This window comes from Osmerus eperlanus, chromosome 1, assembly GCF_963692335.1.
Source record: "Osmerus eperlanus chromosome 1, fOsmEpe2.1, whole genome shotgun sequence".
Taxonomy (NCBI): domain Eukaryota; kingdom Metazoa; phylum Chordata; class Actinopteri; order Osmeriformes; family Osmeridae; genus Osmerus; species Osmerus eperlanus.
This window is the reverse complement of record NC_085018.1, coordinates 2,437,465-2,465,446: the sequence shown is the minus strand read 5'-3', so window position 1 is coordinate 2,465,446 and position 27,982 is coordinate 2,437,465. Positions and strand designations below refer to the sequence as shown.

General features: G+C 40.9%; 1 protein-coding gene across 1 annotated transcript in view; it reads left to right on the top strand.

Annotated features, from left to right (window-relative positions):
- The window catches only part of LOC134030353 (uncharacterized), a 125,984-nt gene that overhangs the window by 2,951 nt on the left and 95,051 nt on the right, over positions 1–27,982 (top strand). The window contains exons 5-6 of the mRNA XM_062474035.1: positions 2,972–3,220; positions 6,488–6,534. Coding sequence (XP_062330019.1) covers positions 2,972–3,220; positions 6,488–6,534 — 296 coding nt within the window. The remainder of the gene's footprint in view (positions 1–2,971; positions 3,221–6,487; positions 6,535–27,982) is intronic.

Sequence of the window (27,982 nt, the reverse complement as noted above, 5' to 3'; positions counted from 1 at the left end):
TCCCCCCTCTTTCTCTCCCTATATTAATTGTGTCCTTCCTTTCTCTCTTTCCCCCCTACTGGTTCTCTGTCCTCTCACACTCCCCTTTTTTCTCTTTCTCCATCCTCCTCTCTCTGTGTCCCCCTCCTTCTCTCTCTCTCCTTCCCATCTTCACAGCGGTCAAATGACTGACGCTCTGCGCTTTTGGCGTTAAACTTAACAATTTATACGTCTTGTTTTTTTCTTCAAATCTAAAGATACAAACGTACTGAGGTATTAGGTTAAAAGTAAGCTCTGTCTTCTTTTTTACAATGACTTCTGGGTTCCCTTTGAAACAGACTTACAAGCGCACTTGAAATCGTCTCCTCTACCCCCGTCACTCTCTCCACACCCCCCTCCTCTCTCCCTCCCCCACCTCTCTCTCCCACCCACCTCTCCACTCCCCCCACCTCTCTCTCTCCCCCACCTCTCTCTCCCCCACCTCTCTCTCCCCCCACCTCTCTCACCCACCTCTCCACTCCCCCCACCTCTCTCTCTCCCCCCCACCTCATGTAGGTATCTCCTATACACAGACAATCCTCTCCTGCTATAAGGGAGCCCTGGAGACACTATAACCCCCCCTCAGTCTCACCATGTGTCCATCTCTGAGTTATCTTTGCGCCAGAGGTTTATGTAAGACAAAACAACCTCTCTGATACCTCAACCGGTTAGACTAGCTCTGTCTTCTGTTACAGGAAGTGACTTGTTCACAACAACTTCATTTCCTCATTCATGACATGGTTTCTGTAAGACAAAACAACCTCTCTGGTACCTCAACTGGTTAGACTAGCTCTGTCTTCTGTTACAGGAAGTGACAAGTTCACAACAACTGCATTTCCTCATTCCTGACATGGTTTCTACAGAACAGAGGCTGACAGACAGAAAGACATCAGACATGGGCAGGAAGGGTGTGTACAATTGAGGAGTAAGTGGCTGGTAATCAGAATGAAGAGATTCATATGAGTTTTCTATATAAATAATACATTCTATCAGTTACAACAAAGAAATTAGAATACTTTTGTAAACTTTTAATAATTGAAATAGGAAGTCCAAGTTTTTCTACTTTCTGCGGAAGCTAACAATGAATGCCACGTCTTTAATCATCTCTCTGTCCCCCTTTTCCTGTCCCTCTTTCTCTCTCATGCTCTCTCTACCTCCCTCACTGTCTTGTACTATTCTTTCTCCTTCCTTCCTTCCCTCCCTCCCTCCTATTTGTTTCTCTCTTTTATGTTCTCTGTCCCCCTTTTCTCAATCCCTTTCTCTATCTGCCTCTCTCCCCACTTCTCCTTTCTCTTTGTGTGTTTCTCGTATCTCTCTGTCATCCTTCTCTCTCTCGCCGTCTCTCTTTTTCTACTACTCTCTCCTTCTGTCTCCCCCCTCTTTCTCTCCCTATATGAATTGTGTCCTTAGTTTCTCTCTTTCCCCCCTACTGGTTCTCTGTCCTCTCACACTCCCCTTTTTTCTCTTTCTCCATCCTCCTCTCTCTGTGTGTCCCCCTCCTTCTCTCTCTCTCCTTCCCATCTTCACAGCTGTCAAATGACTGACGCTCTGCGCTTTTGGCGTTAAACTTAACAATTTATACGTCTTGTTTTTTTCTTCAAATCTAAAGATACAAACGTACTGAGGTATTAGGTTAAAAGTAATCTCTGTCTTCTTTTTACAATGACTTCTGGGTTCCCTTTGAAACAGACTTACAAGCGCACTTGAAATCGTCTCCTCTACCCCAGTCACTCTCTCCACACCCCCCTCCTCTCTCTCTCCCCCACCTCTCTCCCCCACCTCTCTCTCTCCCCCACCTCTCTCTCCCCCACCTCTCTCTCCCACCCACCTCTCTCCCCCCCACCTCTCTCTCCCCCCACCTCTCTCTCCCCCACCTCTCTCTCTTCCCCCTCTCTTTCTCCCCCCTACCTCTCTCCCCCACCTCTCTCTCCCCCACCTCTCTCTCTTCCCCCTCTCTTTCTCCCCCCCACCTCTCTCTCTCCCCCACCTCTCTCTCTTACTTTGTCATCCATCCTTCTGTCTGTCCATATCATTCTTTTTCTAAATGAATGTATCTCCACCCCCTAAAGTAGAGTTGAAAATCAAACAGAATCTACTGTATTTAAATCTTATATTTACATGTCATGGGACCCACAAATCTTGATTATTAGCACAAAGTTGATGCTGAGTAAACTACACACTATGGTTTAGCCTATATATAGACAACAGGGATTTGGTTTACAATGCTTTGTACAAAAAATACAAGACTATTTTATTGCACCTCATAGCACAAAGTAAAAACCAAACGTCAATAAAATATAGAAAAACGCACCTTAGGCATACCTGTGAGACCTGCGTGCCAAGACCAATGAGATGTGAAGTTAGATATAAGAGGTGTGGTTTATAGTGTGGTATATATACTGTGTATGTTACCATCATTCAGCACCAGTCTACTTGGATCCAAAGCACAGTAAGTGGCAATTTCTACTGACACTTTCTCAACTTTCTCTTTTCTAATGTCTTTATTTTTCTTACTGAATAATTGAAATTGGAATACAAATATGTATGTTTGTGGTCAGATGCTAAAGGTAAACATGGTAAAAATGTTAACTAATTGATCTCACCATGATACTTCACCAGTTGATTACTAAAAGTAAGAACATTTGTTTTCATAATGGGCTGGGCATCATCAGGACTGCTTCTGTTCTCTGTGTGCACACACCCTGAGGCCTGTTCCATGAAGCCAGTTCACACACAGACCCACACAATGCTGTACCAGAACAAAAGACACTATCAACTTTGTAACAATTTATACATTTTTCCGACCATTTGATTTGACCTCTTAGACAGAGAGAGAGAGAGAGAGAGAGAGAGAGAGAGAGAGAGAGAGAGAGAGAGGAGAATAATGTTTCACTGTTTTCACACTTTAAATAAGTGTTGGAGGTTGAGCTCAGGGTGAAGCTGACTCCATCAGGAGTCTTCACTCATCACTCACTGATTGGTCCTCAGGCAGGAGTCTTCACTCATCACTCACTGATTGGTCCTCTAGGCTCCTTGATGGGTGGGGTTCTAGCGATTCTGGAGGCAGCCCTCCCAATCTGCCTCCTAGTCTGTCTCCTCATCTTCCTCCACCTCGTCCAGACCATCTTCCAATCTACTCCAGACAGAAGGACAGACAGAGGGACAACAAGAGAGATCAAGCTTCCTGACCGAAGCTTGGGAGGTAAGCTCCTTCTCTTTATCATCTATTATTAGTCAAATAGCCTGCAGGTGTGTTACCTGTGATGTAGGCCCCCTGTTTGACCTCAGTGTAAAGGGTCTCTGGTGAGTCACAGCGGTTCAGCTGCAGTCTGGGACAGAGACTACAGACCACTGTAAACAAAGTCTCATTTAAAGTGACTATTACAGTATTGTAAGTACAATGTGGTGCTAAAGGTTGTTTCAGGAATCTCAGGAATGTCCAGTGATGTGGTTGATTCTGCCATGTCATGCTCCTCAAATAAGAGAAACTGGATCCTCTAATAAGAGAGCGCTAAACTAGATCCTCTTATAAGAGAGCGCTAAACTAGATCCTCTTATAAAAGAGCGCTAAACTGGATCCTCTAATAAGAGAGCTCTAAACTGGATCCTCTAATAAGAGAGCGCTAAACTAGATCCTCTTATAAGAGAGCTCTAAACTGGATCCTCTAATAAGAGAGCGCTAAACTAGATCCTCTTATAAGAGAGCTCTACACTGGATCCTCTAATAAGAGAGCGCTAAACTGGATCCTCTAATAAGAGAGGGCTAAACTGGATCCTCTAATAACCGAGCGCTAAACTAGATCCTCTTATAAGAGAGCTCTAAACTGGATCCTCTAATAAGAGAGCGCTAAACTGGATCCTCTTATAAGAGAGCGCTAAACTGGATCCTCTAATAAGAGAGGGCTAAACTGGATCCTCTAATAAGAGAGCGCTAAACTGTATCCTCTAATAAGAGAGGGCTAAACTAGATCCTCTAATGAGAGAGGGCTAAACTGGATCCCCTAATAAGAGAGGGCTAAACTAGATCCTCTAATAAGAGAGGGCTAAACTGGATCCAAGAGAGGGCTACAATGGATGTGGAAAAGAGAGCTGAGTGTGCATGGTGAAATATTAGCCCCAGACAGAGCCTCTGTCTCAGAGTGGTCTGACAAAGTAGTAAAGGAAACCGGTATCAAGAAAACCTTTTTTTTTATTGCAGCAGTGACTTAAAGCAAAGAGAGACAAAGAGAAAGATCACTATAGTTTGTCTTGCAGCAGTGACTAAAAGGAAAGATAGACAGAAAGATAATTTAGAGCAAAGAGAGGAGGGGGAGGTGAGTGCGTGAGACAGAGAGAATGTGTAGAAGAGGGTAAATCTGTCAGTGTACGTCATAGACAGTAAAATGTCTACAGTCAATGGTGTAACTGAACAGTGAGGGTGCAGACAGCTGACTCAGATGTTGAAGTCTCAATGTGACAGATGCAGCTCTCCACACACACACACTGAATGCCCTCACAGCTTCAAGAGGATGAAGCCTTACACACTTAACTCAAATCACAGTAACACAAACGTTATTGCACAAGCAGACATAATTTTGCATGCTGTAGTATAATAAATATAAAATAATACAATAATCTAGGTGATTTACAAACAATCAAATATATCCTATCTTAATATAAACATCTGACCCCAGTCTGCAGCACTGATAGTTAAGGGTTAGTACACACATAAGGGTACACACAAATCCTCAAGCAAGAGTTTTAGCAGTAACAGTAAATTATACTAGAGAAATCAATGGTGGTGGAAGTCAGGTGTGGGCCATGTTGGGTCAGGTGGTGCAGTACACACATGAGAGTACACACATAAGGGTACACACATGAGAGTACACACATAAGGGTACACACATGAGAGTACACACATAAGGGTACATAAGGAGTTTTAGCAGCACAAAAAATCTGATAAAAAGAAAATATAAAAAACAGAGAAATGTCACTACTTGAAACTATACCCTATTTTGTTTGGTTATGTGGATAATGTCGGTTTCATGACACAGAGAGAGAAATAGTCGTTTTTTATTTGTTTCCAAATTCGTCTCAATCTTTAATAACCCAACTAGGACTGATTGAGGCTGACATACTCTTGAGTGCTATGTCTTTTGACAATGATAACCGTTTATTATGGTATGGCAGCTCAGTGTACCAGAGTGTACACTATGGGTGTACACAGTGTCAAAAAACAATCAAACAACCAAAAAACATGACTCTCAATGGGATGTACTTGTACTTATTGTTAAGGGGGTTAGCCTCCGTTCTAATAATACAGTGGCATAGCAACAGATTGGGCACCCTTGGTCAAAATGTATGTTGCTGTGAATAGCTAAGCAAGTAAAAGATTACTTATTTCCTAAAGGCATAAAGTTAAAGATCATGACACATTTCTTTCATATTTTAAGCAAGGTATTCTTTTTTACAGTTGTAAAATAACAATAAAGAAAAAGGGCCTACATTTTGATCACCCTGCATGTTCAGTATTCAGGAACACCCCCTATATTCAGTCAAAAGGGTGAACAAGAGACTTCTCCACAGCAAACACAGGTTCCAATCATAGCTCAGAGTGTAGATCAGTCGTTCTCAAACTTTTACCGCCTTAGAAAATATTTGACTCTTCAAGTACCACCATTATGACCAACATAAAAATACAGTAGCGTAAGCCTACCCTATTGAGCTACACACAGTTCATGCAGTAACTATCGTGGATGTTTGCATGCGCCACTTCCCTTGAACAGTCAGGTCGTATCGCGTATCGGCAAAACTTATTTTAAATCACATTTCAATGATATCATGATTGGGGTCAGATGGCTGAGCAGTTAGGGAGTCGGGCTATTAATCAGAGGGTTGTTGGTTCGATTCCCGGCCGTACAAAATGACTTTGTGTCCTTGGGCAAGGCACTTCACCCTACTTGCCTTGGGGAGAATGTCCCTGTACTTACTGTAAGTCGCTCTGGATAAGAGCGTCTGCTAAATGACTAAATGTAAATGTAAGTATTTCTGAGATTCCTCCACGTACCACTAGAAGGGGGCAGTGGTACACGTACCATAGTTTGAGAACCACTGGTGTAGATGATGCTTGTGGCCTGCAGGCACTAATTGAAAGCAATGGTTTCACTGTCTATAGAAGTGAAACCAAAGGAGATAATAGGATTAAATCTGTCTGTCGGAGGCCGGAAAGACTTGCACGACACCAGAAAATGGTTGACTGCGTTTATTAGACAAGCTCGGATCCACGACGGAGTGATCGACATGAGTGGGGCAAAGATGTTTCCCACATGTACTTATGGATGGACAAGTTCAAATATAGGATGCATAGAACCGTTTCCTTACATGGTCTAGCATGGTCAGCAAATGGATACAGTAGAACAGGCAAACAGGTGATAACATCGGAACTCATATAAGTCCGTTCATGAATGTTTCCTTCTTAATGTCTCCCAAGAGTCTGGACACATCATTCAGCACCAGTCTACTAGGATCCAAAGCAAAGTAAGTGGCAATTTCTACTGACACTTTCTCAACTTTCTCTTTTCTAATGTCTTTATTTTTGTTTCTGAATAAGTGAAATTGGAATACCAATATGTATGTTTGTGGTCAGATGCTAAAGGTACATATGGTAAACATGTAAACTAATAGATCTCACCATGATACTTCCCCAGTTGATTACTAAAACTAAGACCATTTGTTTTCATAATGGGATTATTTTTTTAAACTTTCAATTAATCAGCGAGTGAGGCACCATCTAATTAAATATGCATTTATTTGCATACATTTACAGAACAGAAATCTGAGCCAGCTTCAAAATTCACTTTGTTGACATATTAGAGTCAAGGGTTTTTATCACTGAGTCAACAGCTAAATAAAACAAAAGAGTGTATAACTTTTTTTAAGAACAAAATGTTAGACTATGAAGGATGTCTAAAAACACCCCTCTTCAAAAACCTTCAGGATATAAACAGGAATAAAACTGAATGTTTAGTACTGAAGTTGAATTTTTCTGGCTCAATGTTTGAGAAAAACTAATTTAGAGAAAATCGCTTTTAAAGACGTTTATTGTGAAATTGTTTATTTGAACCCACAGTCTTCACTATTGAATCAAATGTTTTATAAAATATAGAGATATATAGATACAATATAGAGCATCTAAAACATATAAAACTGATTTCTAAATAACACAGCATGTCAAATAGGCACTTTATGTGAGGACCCAGGAGCAAGGAGACAAGCAGGCAGGATCAGGTAAAACAATAAAAAGACTTAACTTTCAAAAAGGAACGCAGCAGGAATACTCATTCTGAAACAAATAACGACAAGGACTGACAAAATATTGTTATTTCTTTCGTGAAATTAAATGCAGGGCCGGAGTGGGACCCATTTTCAGCCTGGCAGTCTAACGGCCAAAACCAGCCCACGCTCCACCAGGTGCAGAGCAGTACATTGGAAATATTTGGGGCTTAATTTAGGACCTAGTCAAGGTTTGATGTGAAATCTGAACTCCCACATCAATGCAAGCGCACAAGCGAAAACATTTTGCATTAATGTGACTGCAAAATAATTTTTTGAGCTTTATGTATTATAAACATTACGTTAGACTTATATTGTTATATTTGCCGAAAATTACGACATTAGCATTCCAGCTCTTTTTTGTGAGCCATTCTCGTTTGACTCAGCTCACGGAAAAGAGCCGGCTATTTTGTCTCCTAAACGGCTTTTTTAAAAAGTAATGTTTTAACTATTACTTTGACTATGATAGGTGTGAAAACAATTCTAACTAAATTATTAAATTAAATCATACACTACCTCAACCACAATGTTTTTAAAAATGCATTGATTTGTTATGGCTCTCCTCTGAGCTTCGACTACTCATCTAACTGAGTGTGTGTGAGTTGGCTCAGCCCTCCCTCATGCAGTATAATTGGTTGACAGGAACAGAATGTGAGGCTGATCAGAACGAATGTGTATGCGCTTTTAGGCCTATATAATTATTTTGTTGTTGTTCTTTGAATTAGTGAATTATTTTAAATTAGGGCTGTCAAGCGATTAAAATATTTAATCGTGATTAATCGCATTATTTCATATGATTAATCGCAATATTATTCAATCTATTTAATCTGTAAATATTTTACCCCAATAAATGATTTTTTTGTGGAAATAACATTAGAAGGGTGTACTTAAAAACTTCAGATAGGCCTAACTGGATGATAATGTCTATAAAACAAGTTCAGATGGAACACAACTTAAATTGTGAGCGAATTTTATTCACTCACAAACTCTACTGCTGTATAATAAACATCCACAAAATTAGACTTGTTCTGGAGTATAAAATACATTTAAGACATGTTGTCTCATAGCCTACTACGATATCCTGCTCCATAATATTCAAATCTCACTCAAACATACCCTCAGATACAGCAACCACAGATTGACATTAATATTGAACATACATTGAACAGTCTGCCATATATTACCGGAGCGAACGCTGCTGCTGCTGCTACCACTAACGCTGCTGCTGCTGCTAGCTGTGTGCTTTGCTTGCATGTGATAGTTTAGGCTGGAAGTACTCCGGTGATAACTAAACTCAGCCTGACAATCAGTACACACAGCCTTAGTTTTGTCAACCGAGCCGTCTCGCAACTTTTTGAAATGGAACTTCCCATTAGTGATGTGTCGTTTGTGAACGATTCGTTCATTTTGAACGAATCCTTACAAGGACTCGGGAGTAACGAGTCCTCTGAAAGAATGATTCGTTCATTTTCTCGTGGCCGCGCATCGGGACTGTTGCATAGGCTCGTCCAAGTAAACAGAAATGATTTGTTCATTTCCCGACTCGGTCTTCGGGTACGAGTCTTTGTATAATTTTTCACGTGACCTGCATAGGCTCTGTAGTGGTAGCTAGAGGAAACGAACGATTCGTTCATTTCCCGACTCGGGCTTTCTACGAGTCTTTGGATCATTTTTCACGTGACCTGCATAGGCTCTGTACTGGTAGCTAGAGGAAACGAACGATTCGTTCATTTCCCGACTCGGATCCTTTTTTCACGTGACCCGCATTGTATTTTTTAGTAGAGGAAACAGTTTCCTCATTCCCTTTCGCGTGGCCGCTGTTTTAGTAAGACATAAATGATATTCGCTAAAGTCATCATACTGACTGGTTTTGTTATTTTCACTTTAAATTTAGACTTACAGTTTAGTGACATTATTATTATTAGTTTAGATACATTATCTGCTGGTGCACATGCAGATTCGTTCATTTTACTGAACGAGATTCAAAGAACCGAATCAGTATAAATGATCCGAACTTCTGATCACTATTGCTCACTGCAACGCTGTAGCCTACGTGAGACACACTACAAAAACATCTACACAGCTGTTTAGGAAGTCAATCGGCAACAGAACATGTTCGTCACTCCCCTTACTTAAATCAAAAGTCTTTCAATAGGTGAAACTATCTGACTACTAACCTGAACTTCATTGCCACAGCCTAAACTTTGTCAATCTGTTCATGAAAATAATTAATTTCTGCCCCCCCCCCCCCCCCCTCGTTGAAATGAACGAATGATTCGAAAAAAGATTTGTTCATTTTACTGAACGAGATTCAAAGAACCGAATCGGTAAAATGATCCGAACTTCCCATCACTACTTCCCATCTAAAAGCCCTCTCTCCATCATTCAGCTACCGTTGGGAGTCAAAGTCATGTGACGACAGGTGATTCCCACGGTCAAAAAGAAACCTGCTTTAATGGCCCAATTATTTTTCAGGGTTCTTGCAGGTTTCAGTTAGTCAAATTTAAGACCTTTTTAAGACATTTTAAGACCATAAAGATTGAAATTTAAGACCTACACGACGCATCACCCCCAAAAATATTCAAATCAAAGAAATTCTGAAAAAAACATTTTATTTCAATGAATTCAGTCATTGAAAAAGCATAAATTTAATTTACAGATAAAACAATCACATTAGTAATTTTTTAATATTTTTTGGGCAAAGTTTGCAGCGAGCCTTGTACCTGGAGCTGGGTACCGCTTGTAACCAACAGCGGAAATCGCTGTGATCGAGCCATGTCTCGTTGAAAGTACACTTTCCCATTTTCCACACGTAGCCGAACTTTAACAAACTCTGTGGAAGCGCAGACGTATTTCGCGGGCAGGTATTGCATTTATAACAGGATTTGTAGTTTTATCACCGTGTACATACCAACACCAATATCCCCCAGAAAGAACTACAACACACCGAACCAACGTTCTGAGGGCAGCTGGTTTCGTTTGTAGAGCTCCGCTTTGTAGGCTGCGACTCAATACTTTTTTGCTACTTTGTCATAACTTTCTGCGGCCAGCGGTTTTGGAAATGAACGAGGGTAAAACCTTTTTTTTAGATCTGACTAAATGAAATTTAAGACCTCGGATGAAAATCTGGCCGTTTTTAAGCCGTTTTAAGGCCTTAAATTTCAAGTTCAGAATTTTAGACTTTTTAAGACCCTGTGAGAACCCTGTTTTTTTTTTACGTTAAGTGAGATTGCGTTAGTAAGCAGTCATATTAAAAACACGAAGTAAAAAAAAAACGTATTGTACATTTAGTCATTTAGCAGACGTTCTTATCCAGAGCGACTTACAGTACAGTAAGTACAGGGACATTCCCCCGAAGCAAGTAGGGTGAAGTGCCTTGCCCAAGGACACAACGTCATTTGGTTTGCACAGCGGGGAATCGAACCAGCAACCTTCTGATTACCAGCCCGATTCCCTAACCGCTCAGCCATCTGACTCCCCATTTTGTAGCTAGTGACGTATTGTAGCTAGTGATGGTCCGCTCGGTACTGCGGTGTCGATACTGTCCCGACACATTCAACACTCACTGCATCGGAACAACGTTTCGAGACGGGTTTTAAACACCCTTCCGGTAACGTGTCAAAGTGTTTCAAAACGTTTTGTGACGTGATCTTGAACGAAACCTGTCTGGTACTTGCCAAAAGACTCTGACGTGTCGGGGTAAGGCGTGAAACCTTGGTTGAGAGATTTGTGAAGAGTTTGAGACAGTTTGAGACAGTTTGAGAGAGTTTGAGACAGTTAGAGACAGTTAGAGAACGTTAGAGAAAGTTAGTTACTTGTGTGCCATTAGTGAAATCCTGTTTGTTTATTTGTCTGTTTGTGTGCTGTTGTGTGTATAAAAAAAATTAAAAAAAATAAATATGAATATGTAACAACAGCACACAAACAGACAACAACGGCCGGGGAATCGAACTGGCGACCTTCAGATTACTAGCCCAGCCTCCACACAATGATTCACACCTTCACAAAATCAACAACAACAAACACATAATTTTTGCATATGCAGGTAGCAACGCTAGTGCTAAATTACTATTTAACTGGTCGTCTCCATGACGCCGTAGTAGCTAGCTCCTGACACTTCTCACCAAAAGAACGAAGTAGAACCTTCGATTAAGACGTAGGTACCTAGCGAAAAGTAGCCTAAACTTTCCTAGACCTTTAGCTACGGCACTAATGCTGAAAGCTCGCTGATATAGCTGTCGGTCTTACTAGAACGGCGTATGTATGCATCGTTGCTAACGTGTGGTACACGTGTGACTGTGCGTATGTGAGAAAGACACGTGAGTGACAGAGAGACGGAGGGAGACCAAGAAGGAAAGGAAATGCAGCTGAACTAATACGCTGCGTGTTTTAACCTAAATAGTGTTTAAAAAAAATGTATTACGAAACGCAATATGTGGCGGCCAGTGTTGATTCTGTGGTGCACCGCCACAAATTAGTCTATGTGTGGAAAACACTGACGTGTACAGCTAGTTGCAAGCGTGCACGAGTCTCGGAGCTAGGAAAAAGGCGAGCCACTGTTCTGCGCAAGACCGGACGAGCCGGAACTGGAAAGATGGCACGGTCCGTTTCGCGCTCTCGCTTGCCTCACTGCGCCACTGAGCACTTTTCATAGAAATTAATGGGGATGCCATCTTGGAAGAGAAAAGAAGCTGTGTCTACTAAATATAAGTCTATACACTAACCTCACGAAAACATGCGTGACTACCTGTAGTAGTAGAGGGTGGGTTCCGACTGGAAGAAGAGCGTTTTATTCTCCTCTTCCTCCCGCGACTTCCTCCCGGAGAGACTAGGGGCCTCATGTATAAAGGATTGCGCAGCTTTCATACCAGAATATGGCGTACGGCCAAAACTCTAAAAGTACCTACGCACAGAAATATTCACATGTATAAAACCGGTCATACGCCAGGTCCTGCGCACCTTTCCTTTATAAATCACAATCAACGTGAGATTGACCGCACGTGAACGAGCCACTGACCCCGCCTTGCCTCCTCCCATAAATGAATATGCAGATGGACTATAAATGCGCTCCTGAGGTCATTTCTTTGTCTGAATTACCATATTTCTTCGAATAAACGCCGCCCTCGAATAAACGCCTCACCAAAAATAAACGTTATTTAATAAACGCCGCAGCGTTTATTCGAAGAAGTACGGTGACTGTGAGATCGAGGTTCTGACAACAGAGGTGGAGGCGAGAAAATGTGTCCTGTTTGTCGGCCTGTCATCAGGTATTAGTGACAAAAGAAAGTCGGCGGAGTGGAAAACTGTCACTATTTGCGCCCTTTCTTGTTTTTAACCTGTAGCACTTTGAGATTTAGCTAAATGTAAAGTGCATTACAAATAAAATCACTATTATTATTATAGGGCCATACATGATGTGGGTTCAGAGAACCGGACCATGGCAGAAATTAAGAAGAATGGTCCGATGTAAAACTTTAAATGAAGTGAGTGAGTGGTGGCGCATCGTAACAGCATGGCAGCTATAGGGTTAGCGTGACATGCATTTCCTGAGTGATTTTGTCGTTCGTTTGACACCCTCAAGTTTAACAGAAGTTATTAAGTGGTGGAGGATTAAACAGAAGGCTAAAGAGCATTTCCCGTTTTGGGTTTTTTGCATTTTGATGTGATCATCCACATTAATGATCAAACTTTGATTTGTATGTTTTTTAAATATTCAACGTCATAAGTGTAGTAGTGGAAACTTTATTTTGTAATGTTTGGTGAGTTTCGGCACTTTTCAGTTAGAATTCGCCACGTTACAGAGCCAGACAAGACTTTGCGGACGGTCCGCACATTCTCACGTCTGCTCAAAACTTTCTGTGACGGCCCGCACATTTTCACGTCAAGTAAATCTTTATACATACAAAGTCTGCGTGAAAACCATCGTACGCAAGATTTTTGTGCGTACACAACGTTTATACATGAGGCCCCTGGTCCTATCGTCTGGTCACACATTAATAGGCCGTAAGGTGAACCCTGTTATCGTTTCAACCCGCTCCACAGTCTGGCATCTACACAATCTTTAGCTCATAAAAAAGAACGAGTCCTGCTAAGCTACCAAAAAAAAGTTTGTCGCTGAAATTCCAGTCGATTGTCGATGCGTCTATGTTTTATGCAGAACTAGTTTCTTCAGAGCGTAATAGGATTTTGATGGCACGGTTTGACACGTGATCCTTCTACACCAACAAGGTAGCTGCTTTTTGTCAACATGGATGGATATGGTTGTCAAATAGAGGATGGGACCTTTACACGTTAGTGTTTCCTATGTCTATTTTGCCGTGGCGGCCCGCCACGACTACATTTCTGCCGCCATGGTATCAGAAATAGGGCTGTACAAAATTTTAGGACGTCTATGGCAACGTAACTGTGTTAGCTGGGTATGTGATTGTTAGAGTGCATGTCGGAGAATAGCATGGATACGCGCTTCACACCGCAGTTGAGATTGTGCGTCTTTGAGAAGTCGTATAGCTAACTTGTCAGTTAATTAGGTTCCTCCGATAGGAGGGAACCTATTGTTATTGTTGGTATTCTTATTATTAGGTTCCTCCGGTAGGAGGGAACCTAGTGTTATTGTTGGTATTCTTATTAGGTTCCTCCGGTAGGAGGGAACCTATTGTTATTGTTGGTATTCTTATTCTTATTATTATTTTTCTTCTCCTTGCGCCCCAATATCTCAAAAAGTCCCTTGTCATAAATTTTCTAATTTGGCACATTGATACTACATCCAAGTGGGTACCCCCACACCAAATATGGGCCACATCGGACCATAGGGGGCGCCACAGGCCACGCCCAAAAGTCAGATTTTCAAAGTGATGGCATTTCCACCCCATTGCTCCGATTCTTCTGAAACTTGGTGTGCATGCCTCATTTTTCATGAGGAACAAAAAAGCCTCAAGGACCCATAAGGTCCGCCATGATGGATTTTCCTGTAGTGTGATAATTTGGGAAAACCTTCAAAATTCCTCTTCTCTTGAACCAAAGGTGAAATTGACTTGAAATTTGGTACCGATATGTATCATTGACGAATTTAAAAACGTTACTTAAGGCAATTGAATCAAGTACAAAATGGCTGAAATGGGTGTATTTATGTAAATGTCCACATTGCCTCAATATGTTTGTGTCACTAAATCAAATGTATTTTTGAAGGATGGTTCAAACCTAATAAGCTTTAAGGTGACATGCCTCTGAAGTACCATGCAAAGTTTCACCTTGATATATCAAAATATGACTGAATTACAGCTGTTTGAACTTGGACCAAATCTGACAATGCTCGCCATTGGAGAAACAGCTTTTTTTAATTATCCAGTTATTGAACTTTGTGTATTCCATGCCTGGGAATGGCTCAATTGGCTGAGATGTTGTGCTGGTAATCAAGGTTCAATACCAGTCAGAGGCATAGTTTTTAATTTTTTATTCTGACCAAACGGTTTCTAGTCTCCCGATAAATCCTCCGGTTGTAAAACATAGCAATGCGTGTTTATTTGAGCCCATCACAACACTCCAATCATCTGTTTAGCGAGACTGTGTAAACCACTGCAAAACAAGCCAGGTTCACCACAGTAGCTAGCTACTTGTAGTCTACGCATGGTAGAGATAACTCTAATGGTTATCTTTAACCTGTTTACGCTCCCTCAGTTACGACGCACTAAATTCTAACAAATATATTTTTTAGACGCTACACATGTTATACATCGTTGGAAAGCTACGATTCTTGTGCTTCCATTGAAATAAACCAATTCAAGATCAAGTCCCAATAGCAAGCAAAGTCAACGTCTTTTTCCGGTGAACATTCCTTCAACAATGCCAAAGAAAAAAGTTGTACTCACCCTAAGTTGTTCAAATAGGTCCAGGTGTGCAAATCATGCCATCAAAACTTGATCTGCGTAAGTCCCAAGGGTTCAAAGTATCTAACCATGTAAAGTAATTCGTCCAAATACAATGTTTTACGTTCATGAATATCCATTATCCTTTGTTTCATTATGCAAGTTAGCCGACGGAAGAAACAACTTGTTCACATAAGTGTTATTTTCTCCGGTTAGCAACGGAGTATTTACAATATGAAGGTATCAAAATGTCCGTTGAACCCTCCCCTTTTGATTGACACCTTGTTCGACCCATCAGGAGCTTCCATGCCCCGTTGACAGCCCTCTAAAGCCAACTAGGTCTGTGCGTCCTGCCGCCCCCCCCCCCACACTCGTTCTAAACAAATTTCTCGAACTGGCTTCGACTGGCTCTGAAATTAGCTTGTTAGCCTTGTAGCTGACAGCTAGCTGAAAATGCCAATACCTCATTTGTATGCGTCTGTGGAGCCTTCAAAATAACAGTCGATTGCGCAATATGGTTGACAGAATCAGTGTTCTTTGTGCGCCAATGTGTTCATGCTTCAGTTTTTGTGTTTCAGTATTACTAATTAGGGATTTAGCTATTATATATGATAGTTCTAAGTACCACCTTTCATTAGAGATAACAATTATGAAAAATAATACCTTTTTATTTGACCTTGACCTTGGTTACAAAGGGTCATTTTGGAGTCTCCAAAAGACCCTTTTAGAAAATTCCTGGATGTACTCTTATAAAAACATGTGTCAAATATGAATATATTGTGGTATTATGTTTGACTTTTGATTTGAATTGGGTAAGGCTTCAACCTGTGGTCCAATTTAGTCTTCCAGATAATACCTACCACCTCTAGGCCTCTTCAGGCCTCTGTTTTCAAAACAAAATCTAGGCGGAAATAGAAATTTTCACTTTCCTTGTGTTCAAGCTTCTATTACTCAACACTAGAAGGACTGACAGGGGTCCTGACAACAGGGGACATAACTTCAGAGTGTCAGCTTTCAAAAGAGATCATTTACATGCATGTACTCCAAATGGTTCAAGAACAGCTTCCAATTTACTTTGGGTATGCTGTTTAGGCGTTTTCAGGCAAATTTAACAGGAACATGAAAAGGCTAATGAAGTAAATTAATTGTTCAGGTGGATCCCTTGCCTGTTGCACAAATTCATTTCAGTAACCTGAGCCAGGACACATCCCCACTGATGCTAGGCATGATTTGAAATTTGACAAGTTATGGCACTCCTAACAACCTTTTAAAAAAAACTATGAGTAAGTTATTCTTTACAGCAGCAACCCAGTCATTCCGTTGTCCCGTTTTTATAGGAAATGTACAAGCAGTTTCAAATTTGGACGAATCTTACAATGCTTACCACAGGAGAAACAGCTTATTTTTTATACAGTAACTGAACATGACAATATTCAGCACTGAGAATATCTCAATGGGCTGGGATGGTGACCTGTAAAGTATAAGGTCGTAGGTTGGATTCCAGCCATAGTCTTTTGGCCTGTCATAATTTTGATTATCTGTTCAGTTCAACAGGATGACATCATTCTGAAGTACCATAAACAATTTCACCTTGGTATGTGAAAATATGATTGAATTAGAGCAGTTTCAACGTTGGCTGAATCTAACAACGCTTACCACAGGAGAAACAGCTTACTTTTTTATACAGTAACTGAACATGATAATATTCAACACTGAGAATAGCTCAATGGGCTGGGATGGTGATCTGTAAAGTATAAGGTAGTAGGTTGGAATCCAGCCATTATCTTTTGGCCTGTCATAATTTTTATTATCTGTTTAGCTAAACAGGATGACATCATTCTGAAATACCATGCACAATTTCATGCAATTTCACCTTGAAATGTCAACTGTTTCTTAACCTTTGTCCCAATGTTGACCAAAGCTAATACTCTGCCCTTTCTATTCAAAGAAACAGTTCTATATTTCAACAGTTGGTGTGTAGCAGAGAGGATAGAGAGACTGCTTTGTAACCTTATGCTCATGAGTTCAAATCCCCATTCAGCCTGTTGTTGGCCAAACATGAAGTAGTTTTGCTCTCTTGTTTTCAAACTCTCGATCTTCGATAGTGTACATGTTTATAATATTTTGCCATTTTGCGGAGGAACCCACATCGCTGCTTGCAGCTATATTTTAAGCCTGTTATTGTATTAGTCTATATTCTTGCTAATTTAAATTAAGTTAACTGGTGATCTGTATTAATTCCCTGCTAGATAAATTGCACATGTCTGTTGATTCGATAGCGATTGCTGCCTTTGCTTACGTTTGTATTTTCGGTGCATTACTATGCAGAAGTAGTTTTAATTAATAAATAGTGGGTTTATTGTTATTATTTGCTACAGAGTGCTTAGCCTATCAAGCTCAAATGAAGCAGACAGTGTACATGCTTTCGAGTACCGGCTACTGACCAACGTCAATTATCAATACGTCAATTAATAATTGGCATCATTTATGCCATTTAGAACATACTTTATGAGTGGAAGGTCTCTAAGTAGCCTAACCTTATTTCTTTAGGGGAAATAGTACGAAAATATGTGCAATATTACATTAGTTATTAAACTAGGCTATTACATTAACCTGGGGGGGGGGGGGGGGGGACGGACAGACAGACTTATGTCGTTGTTGTAACATTCATTCATTCTTCCACAAATGAAAACACTGATCAACCATACAAACAATCGTACTGAAAAATATGAAATATGATATATAAAACTGTACAAAACAGAATAAGGAATAACAGATTAAAGACACTCAGTCCTCACTGTCAGTGTCAGGTCAGTTATCTCCCAGTTCCTCAGTTTCTTTTGTGTTGGCACAACACAAAACACAACAATGACATAAGTCTGTGCAACACAGTCCTGCAGAAAAAATGAACATTTGCCTGTCTCGCACGCACTTTTGCAGCCGCAGTGTATCACATGCAAAACACTGTCAGGGGCCGAATTTCTGTTACGTGCAAGGTCCCATCCACTATTTGCCAAACATATCCATCCATGTTGACAAAAAGCAGCTACCTTATTGGTGTAGAACGATCACGTGTCGAACCGTGCCACCAAAATCCTATTACGCTCTGAAGAAACTAGTTCTGCATAAAACATAGACGCAACGATAATCGACTGGAATTTCAGAATCTCAAAAGACAGTTCCGTCGAATAAATTCCTGCGCGCAAACCACTTTAGTCTGTGTTCGGAAACGTAAATTCAGACTTTTTGAAGTGCAGACATTAATGATTTAGCTACATGTTTACTTCTTCTCCAAAAAATATATTAATTTAAATAAACAAGTTAAGAAATAATGTCACTTTTGTTTTCAAAAGCCATTGGTTAATTGACATAAAATAAGGACTTAGAAACTAAGCAGAGCGTCTAGACAAGTTACAATCAATTATGGCGTATCCGTTCTTTGACAACCCTGTGGTGGATGAAGGTGCTCAGATTATACAAAGAGCGTTTATCCCACCAGCCCCAAGGGTCTTCAGAGACAGAAGTAATGGTTCCCTGACCAGTATCTGTGGAAGAAGTATAGGTTCAGCAGGCCCAGCATAGTTTATCTAGATAAATGTAATTGTCGTTCTTAAAAAAAAAAATACATCAATATATATATATATATGAAATAACACTTTAGCAACTCTTAAGGATGGCAATGAACACATAAGAGCAGCCTACCATACTTTGTAAAAAGTAATAGAAAGGAGAGTAGACTATAATAGTAGAAAGGAGGGTAGTAGACTGCAGTCTATGTAGGTAGGCCTAGACTATGTAGTCTGCTGGAATCACACACAAGGAAGCAAACCCACTGTAGCCAAGCCTTGACACTGTTCAGTCTGTCTGCATCTGTATGTGTCTTTGCATGTGGGACATTCTTGAACGGGCAACTATGCCAGGAAATATGAAGGGTATACCTTGCTCCAAAGCAGTACCTGAATATTATCATCAGTTTTTCAGGTAATCTTGAAACACAAAGAATCAAGGAGGACTTTTTATTCAATTGTATAAAGTATTTTCATTGTTTAAAGTAGCCTATATTTTGACAAGCCTGTATATTACCTCTCCTCTGGCTTCCCCAATATTATAAGTGCAATATACTGTCCCCATGGGTGTATCCAGGCCCATTGGAAGACTCAGGGGGTGACTGCCTGGTGCCCCCATGGTTGAAAGCGTTTCTAAAATGCCCAGAGTGGCAAAAATTAGACCAAGTGCCCTACTGTCTGCCATTCACATTGTGAAATATGCTGCACAGGATGGACCGTGCAATAAATGACAGTGTGCCCTCTATACATGTAAAAAGAGTTCCTTTATAGTATAGAAAATGTGATGCAGTACCCTATAAGGTGCCCTTACAATGGCCTAAATTGGACTGTTCCCATGCCCTTACTTCCAATGGAAAAAGGTGCTGTTATGAAGTGCCCTTTATGCTGCCCCTACATGACAGTGTCCCAAATGTTGCCCTTTCCAAAGAAGACAATTAGATTCTGTGCCCAACAGTCTCCCCTAATGTTCCCAGTAGGGCATGCTTTCCCAAAGTGAGGCTGTGACAACACTTGGCACAGCCACAGTCTGTCACTGTCCAAGCCCCCTCTGGATCTGTGGAGGCAGACTATGTTAAGTGGAAATACTCGTAATATAATAATGATAGTCATGCTGAGCAATTTTAAATGACTGTTCTGCCAAACAAAGTGTGCAGTTTGGGTCACCTTCTGATCTAAAAAGTCAGTGCTGGATCTGTGCAATACTAGTCATTTCAGTGAATCCCCATTTAAGTCATGGTTATCTTTCCCTTTTATCTTAAAGCTCAGCATTTAGCCTATCAGTTAATAAATGTGTGTGGCAAAGTTATTTTGAAGTAATTTTTGATTTTGTTCAAGATGTGAAGACAAAAACATTATTAGCCCACATCAAGTGCAATTAACCATGGCCTTCTTCAGTGTTTTGAATTTTATCCTACAATTTTCAATTGCTGCCACGTTCTTTTTTGGGCTATTATTCTCAATCTCCTGTTGAGAATATCGACCATAGGCTAGCCTGTCAGAACGGTTTCAGACAGCTCATCAAATTACGCTAATTATCAGTAGGCCTAAATGCATATATATATGTTAAGAAGATTTGGTAGGTCTACAATTTACGCATTTTAACGGTCGTAATGGTTTGACAAGTTGTCTCCTTTGTCATGTTAATTGCGGCAACATTGCCCTTTTTGGGGACAAAAAAAAAAATCAATTTACGCTGCTGAAACAACACACCTCTGCTGCTTTACGCTATACTTTTTGCGACATAACTCCTCTTTTCGCCTGATCTGGGCTGCACAGTCTAAGCTTATTGAGGTCTAGCTTGAATTAGCGTTGCCTGTTAGTGGAACGGAACGTTAGTGGAACGGCTTGAGGCTTAAGTCTAAGTTGACGTTTACCCAAGTGAGACTTATTCGTGTTAGCGCGACTTGCGTTAGCGACATTGATGGAACACCCCCCTGATTTTCTTGACTGTCCGTCTGCTAGTCCGTCATTTCACGGATACCCCTTGGCTGTGATTGGTCCGTATTAAGAACCGCTTGCGTCAGGGGCGGGGTTACCGTGACCAACAACAGAACAGAATCCTTTGACCGCCATTGCTGTAATTTTTTACAATTCATATTTCAGCACATGTAAATCAGCATCTGAATTAAAATGTGACGAGAAATAGGCAGTGTAGTTGCTGAAAATGTGCTTATTGTATTGATGAAACGTCTATTTTGTAAATTTGCTCCGACTTTTCGATAACCTAGTCGATCAGTGACGTGCGGTGTCAGTAAGAGGCTAGGCACTGAGTTATGAAAGCCAGATTACCTCATTTATTGTTAGGCTAATATGTCAAAACGGTAAACGCAGTAAACAGTACAAGCAGTAGCCTACAGCCGCTGAATGTTAGCACAGCCACATAGCCAATCTTTTCTTCCATACCAGTCTGTTTGAAACGATCAAAAACATGTCCCTTTTGCTGCAGTAGTCCATCTAAGTCTGGCGTGGTTAACTCCTTTTTTGAATAAAATCAAGCTTGGAGAAATTCCTCAACTCTGTGATATCGGCAGACACCGCTGCTGTCATTTTGACTTGAATTTTGCGGGGATTACGCTTACAACGTAGCCACTGTAATGACGTTAGCTGCGCAAATGTCCAGTAATATCTCGATTTTAATTGGTCCATGTTTGGTACTTAACGTAGATGATTACTGGCATAACATATTTACGTGCAAAGGCACAGAAGAGTTGTGTTTTTCGACGTACATGTTGAAGAATTGCGCATCCGCAATGAATGGACAGTAAAAGCACTGCTTATTCGACCCTTTTTTTGTATTTAATTATGCGTAACTGCTACATTTGTTATTGTAACGTCTAAACAATTGGAATTACATACATATTGTATATATAAATCACAAGAATAATAGGTAAAAATACAAATACAAGTTTATTAAATAAAATGATTTAATAAACAGCAAATGTTTACTCCTCGACAGGTCTGCAAACGCCTTTGTAAACCGAGATTTGTTAAAACATTTGTTAACCGAGACCGTAGGTCGAGGTTTACAAACAAATCGTTTTAAAAAATCGAGGAGACAAAGCTTTTGCTGACCTGTCGAGGAGTAAACATTTGGTTTCTTATATACTACAACAATACGTGGGAAGATCACAAATCTCGAACACGTTGAATCTGGAGCAGACGCCATGTTGTCAGAGCAATCAGCTGCACTTGCACTGGTGACGTCACTACACCTCCAAGGAAACATATCAACAACATCAATTCGTCTTCTGTCTGCTTCAGATACTTCTTCTTTTTAAGGAGTGAGTTATTTTTCCAAAACGGAAGCTAGCTAGTTTTAGTTAGCTTCCGTTACCTAGCAACCTAGCATAATACTCGTAGCAATGCTACTACCTGCTAGTGTTACTTGTTAGCCTCCTAATTGTAAATTTTGAAGCCATACTACATTTACATTTAGTCATTTAGCAGACGCTCTTATCCAGAGCGACTTACAGTAAGTACAGGGACATTCCCCCGAGGCAAGTAGGGTGAAGTGCCTTGCCCAAGGACACAACGTCAGTTGGCGTGACCGGGAATCGAACTGGCAACCTTCGGATTACTAGCCCGATTCCCTCACCGCTCAGCCACCTGACTCCCTGCCTGACTCCCATACTATAGCGTTTGTCATATAGTTTTTGTCTATCGGAAAATAGTCGGTTGGAATGTTCAGAATCACATCTGTGTGACGCTACTCCTTAACGGGTTAAAACGAGAAGCGATTGCGGACCTGTGCAGAAACCATATTTGGTTGTTTTAGTTTTTTGGGGGGCAATTTAGGCTACTTTGTTGCCGAGCAGATGCCACGTTGTTAAGGTCAATGGCTACATCTCCAAGTCAACAGCTTGTTGCTAGGTCCATAAAACCGTGTATTTACCTCTGCGAACTTTCAGGAGGTATATAAACGGTATTATTAACTTTTGAGAACGTCTTCTGGACCAATAGGAACAGCGTATTGGTCCAATTATTACACTAGTATATAAGAAACATTTTTACGTTTGAATTTTGGCAGGGTAGGCAGTGCCTACCTGGCCTACCCTGACTGCACGTCACTGGCTAGCATCGCAGTGCAGCGCCACCTACTCTTCTGGTGGTGAATTGTTTTCAGCACCCACAGCCTTCGGAGTACTATAAATTCAACGAATCCGTCCGACTCCGTCCGTCTGTCTGTAACGGAGTCGGAGTAACTAATTCGGCCTTTATCCCACAGAGAGCTGTGTGTCTGATGTACAGTCAGGTCCATAAATATTTGGACATTGACACAATTTTCATCATTTTGGCTCTGTATACCACCACAATGGATTTGAAATGAAACAATCAAGATGTGCTTTACGTGCAGACTTTCAGCTTTAATTTCAGGGTATTTACATCCAAATCAGGTGAACGGTGTAGGAATTACAACACATTTGATATGTGGCCCCCCCCTTTTTAAGGGACCAAAAGTAATTGGACAATTGGCTGCTCAGCTGTTCCATGGCCAGGTGTATGTTATTCCCTCATAAAGGGAGTTTGTTATTTCATTGACAAGGAGCAGATAAAAGGTCTAGAGTTCATTTCAAGTATGGTATTTGTGTTTGGAATCTGTTGCTGTCAACTCTCAATATGAAGTCCAAAGAGCTGTCACCATCCGTGAAGCAAGCCATCGTTAGGCTGAAAAATCAAAACAAACCTATCAGAGAGATAGCAAAAACATTAGGTGTGGCCAAATCAACTGTTTGGTACATTCTTAAAAAGAAAGAACGCACTGGTGAGCTCAGCAACACCAAAAGACCCTGAAGACCACGGAAAACAACTGTGGTGGATGACAGAAGAATTCTTTCCCTGGTGAAGAAAAACCCCTTCACAACAGTTGGCCAGATCAAGAACACTCTCCAGGAGGTAGGCGTATCTGTGTCAAAGTCAACAATTAAGAGAAGACTTCACCAGAGTAAATACAGAGGGTTCACCACAAGATGTAAACCATTGGTGAGTCTCAAAAACAGGAAGACCAGATTAGAGTTTGCCAAAAACCATCTAAAAGAGCCTGTACAGTTCTGGAACAACATCCTATGGACAGATGAGACCAAGATCAACTTGTACCAGAATGATGGGAAGAGAAGAGTATGGAGAAGGGAAGGAACTGCTCATGATCCAAAGCATACCACCTCATCAGTGAAGCATGGTGGAGGTAGTGTTATGGCGTGGGCATGTATGGCTGCCAATGGAACTGGTTCCCTTGTATTTATCGATGATGTGACTGCTGACAAAAGCAGTAGGATGAATTCTGAAGTGTTTCGGGCCATATTATCTGCTCAGATTCAGCCAAATGCTTCAGAACTCATAGGACATTGTCCAATTATTTTTGGTCCCTTAAAAAGGGGGGGGGGGCACATAAAATGTGTTGTAATTCCTACACCGTTCACTTGATTTGGATGTAAATACCCTGAAATTAAAGCTGAAAGTCTGCACTTCAAGCACATCTTGATTGTTTAATTTCAAATCCATTGTGGTGGTATACAGAGCCAAAATGATGAATATTGTGTCAATGTCCAAATATTTATGGACCTGACTGTAAACACCACAAAGTTAAAGTCTGCCTGTTATTCATTGCGAGAATGTTCAACCCCATTCATTTTCAGTGTTTCCGAAGCAAGTTAGCTGGTAAATTGATCAGATTACTGCATTTTTTCATATTTCAACTAGTGCTGTCAGTTTAACGCGTTATTAACGGCGTCAATTTTTTTTATCGCGTGATTAACATTCTTTTTGGCCTAGCAAACGTTGTAGTTTTTTTCACATGCTGTTGCAACAACTACTGACATTAGAAAAACTACAACACCACACCAGATCTAGCTAGACTGGAAACAAAACAACAGGCACGCCGCACACACTTGTTTGGGCTTGCGAGCCGGCTAAAGAGTAGTAGGCTAACGTTACGTTTTGAGTGGATGGCGAGCGCGAGACGCCGAAATGGATGCCAATAAGTTCTGAATGGAAAGTTTACTTTTAAAAAGTTGCCAAATGGTTCCATTGACAAGACCAAAGTGATCTGTGTGTTTTGTCGTTGTGAACTGAGCTATCATCGCAGCACGTCCAGTCTGAAATACCACTTGATGGCCAAGCACACAGCTGATGCAAATTCTCTGCCCCCTCGTCAAAGCCAGGCGATTGCAATGTTGTTTTCAATAAAAAAAAAAAACATTTGCACCAAATAATCCGATCCACTTTTCCATGTTGATAAGAGCATTAAAATGAGAAAAAATAATTGGACAAAAAGAAATCAAGGGACATTTAGAATAGATAAAAATGTGCGATTAATTGCGATTAATCGCAAGTTAACTATTAAATTAATCGTGATTAAATATTTTAATCGTTTGACAGCACTAATTTCAACATATTAGTGGACCTCTTATCAATTGTTATTAGTAGTATTTTATATTTATCGCACAAAAGCTAACACTTTAACCTGAACATTTGGCAGATTCTCTACTGAGGCGAAGCAAATCTTGTTTATAGCACACTGCTCTCCCTTGTACTGCGCCCAGGTATGGTGCAACCATAGCGCTGGCGCGCTGCAGAGACTTGAGTTGCCTACCACGATGCTTTTAAGATTATTATGTCGCGACCAAGGTCTAGCAGCAACAGCTGGCTCTTTGCGCAGCTGCGTGTTGACACCTTTGACGCCAGGAGGCGAAAGCTGACGCATTCTTTTGCGGCTCGCCCCCTGGCGTCTGGGAATGACATAAGGTGCGTTCGACATGGACTGACTTCATGCAGCACTGCAGCCGGCTGCAGGCGGCTGACTTGAAACGGTGAATTCTGGTTAGACTTTTTGTCCGACTTGAGACGGCGCCGAGGCTAGGTCACTGTGACGTAGCCATCAAAGTACCGTGAGATCTACTCGAGAACTGCCGGCTGTGTAGCCGAGCGCATTTTCTCAAGAGCAACTGCACGGGTTCTGATGACGACACATAGGGGTGGGCGATATGGCCAAAATCTATCACGGTATGAGTAATTTTATATCACGGTTACGGTATATATCACGGTATAGTGAAGGATGTGTCTATTCCAATATGTAATGATGGTATTCAATGACACAAATCTGTGTTCTAGAAAGAGTGGTCTGGAGTCGCAGAGGTCCGATAATATCAGCTTTAATGCAGCAGTTGGAAATCAACAAGTACAGAGCTCTGGGGTTGTCTACGTTTCCCTACCCGCAACAGAGTTTGGGCTGGTTCAGGAAGTCCAACTGGCTATCTTTCCCTGCCCCAGCATATCATATACAATGCAATTGAAAACACAAGTATCAAAAAAGGGTTGAGCTTGTTCTCTCGTGCGTCAGGGAGTTGTTCTTGCCTACGCGCGTCCCACCTGCTCGGGTGCCATCTCCACCCAGTTTCAAGGTTGTTTCTGAAAATGAAGAGATAGAGACACAAAGAACAGCCTGCTTCCCGCACTCAGTGTGAGACCCAATGTTTAAGCCTGAGCACACTTCTAAGTTCATAACTTTAATAAGCACAAAGCATAACTTTAATAAGCACAATATATTCTTTAATAGTAATTGTTCTGTAAATTCAATTAAGAAAGGGTACAAAATAACCATACCGTACTTCATCATCACACTCGATTATTTATTACAAACAAAATCAACTGCCTCACATGAGACAACACTTGAGTTAAAAGCAAGACTCAAAAAAGTTACGAGTACGAGCGTTCCAATTGGCTGATGCGCAGTCATGCCATCCGCGTGGTGACCTACTCACAGCTCAATACGGATCCGTAATGCCCTCCGACGAAAATGTCAAAATGAGCGAAAGCGATCATTCTGAGTTTTACTATCCATATAACTTTGGTTTTGGCGTATCAACCTCGTTAAAGCTCGGTCGATACGTTAAAGCCTCAGTTTGATATTTCCCGGCATGACCTCACTCTCAGTTAGTAAGTAGTTAGCCTTCACTAGTCATCCTAGATCAAGAATGCTAGCAGTGTAATTGTAGGGTGTGCTTGCTTGCGTCGGTTGCACAGGGGTCCGTTTTTTAATGACATTTTTACAACTGATATTTCTGTATATTTTATGTAAAAATGCATAGGGCCTACTTATTATTTATAAAGATTACATAGATTTAAAAGCATCTTTTTTTTGCTGATCATTTACAACTCAAAATACGAGTGAAGTGTAGAATGAAATATGATGTCTTCTCATTTCCCCTGCAAGAGGCAGTCTCATAGCTGAATCAAAACGAATAAATTTGGCAGACCGGTGTAATAATTGACCTAATCTCTATGACTTAAACGTCCTTTTAAGTTTTCCCTTCTCGTGATATTGCAGGCAGGTAGCCTACTCATATTGCATTCATTCATTAATAAAGAACCCCCTTTGAAGATTATTCTACGACGTTACCGGCAGTAGAAGATGGAATCGCGATTCAAACAGTACCATCTGCTAACTGAAAATATGCCCCCCAAAAATTAAATAAGCTTGACATTTATTTAGTGGAAAATCGCTCATTCATAAAAACCTCACTGGTAGCGATCATTGTCAGTAACAACGCAAAATGCCATATAGCCCTGTGTGGATAAGCTTCCCTGGTAAATTGTACTACTACAGTATAGTACTAGACTACTGCTGTGTTTGTCTTGGTAGCGATTGCGTTGGTTGAATTCGATTTAACGTTACGTTATCCGTCCACTGCAAACACGTACCATATTCTCATGTAGGTTAGTGCATGACATGTGCACCAGCAGATACAATTTTAAAAGAAATTCCTGCATTAAAATAATGTATCATGACAGTTTGTATGATGAAAGACCGAGTCGGGAAACGAACGAATCGTTTGTTGCCTCCAGTACAGAGCCTATGCAGGTCACGTGAAAAATGATCCAAAGACTCGTAGAAAGACCGAGTTGGGAAATGAACGAATCGTTCGTTTCCTCTAGCTACCACAACAGAGCCTATGCAGGTCATGTGAAAAATGATCCAAAGACTCGTAGAAAGACCGAGTTGGGAAATGAACGAATCGTTCGTTTCCTCTAGCTACCACAACAGAGCCTATGCAGGTCATGTGAAAAATGATCCAAAGACTCGTAGAAAGACGAGTCGGGAAATGAACGAATCGTTCGTTTCCTCTAGCTACCACTACAGAGCCTATGCAGGTCACGTGAAAAATGATCCAAAGACTCATACCCGAAGACCGATTCGGGAAATGAACGAATCATTTCTGTTTACTTGGA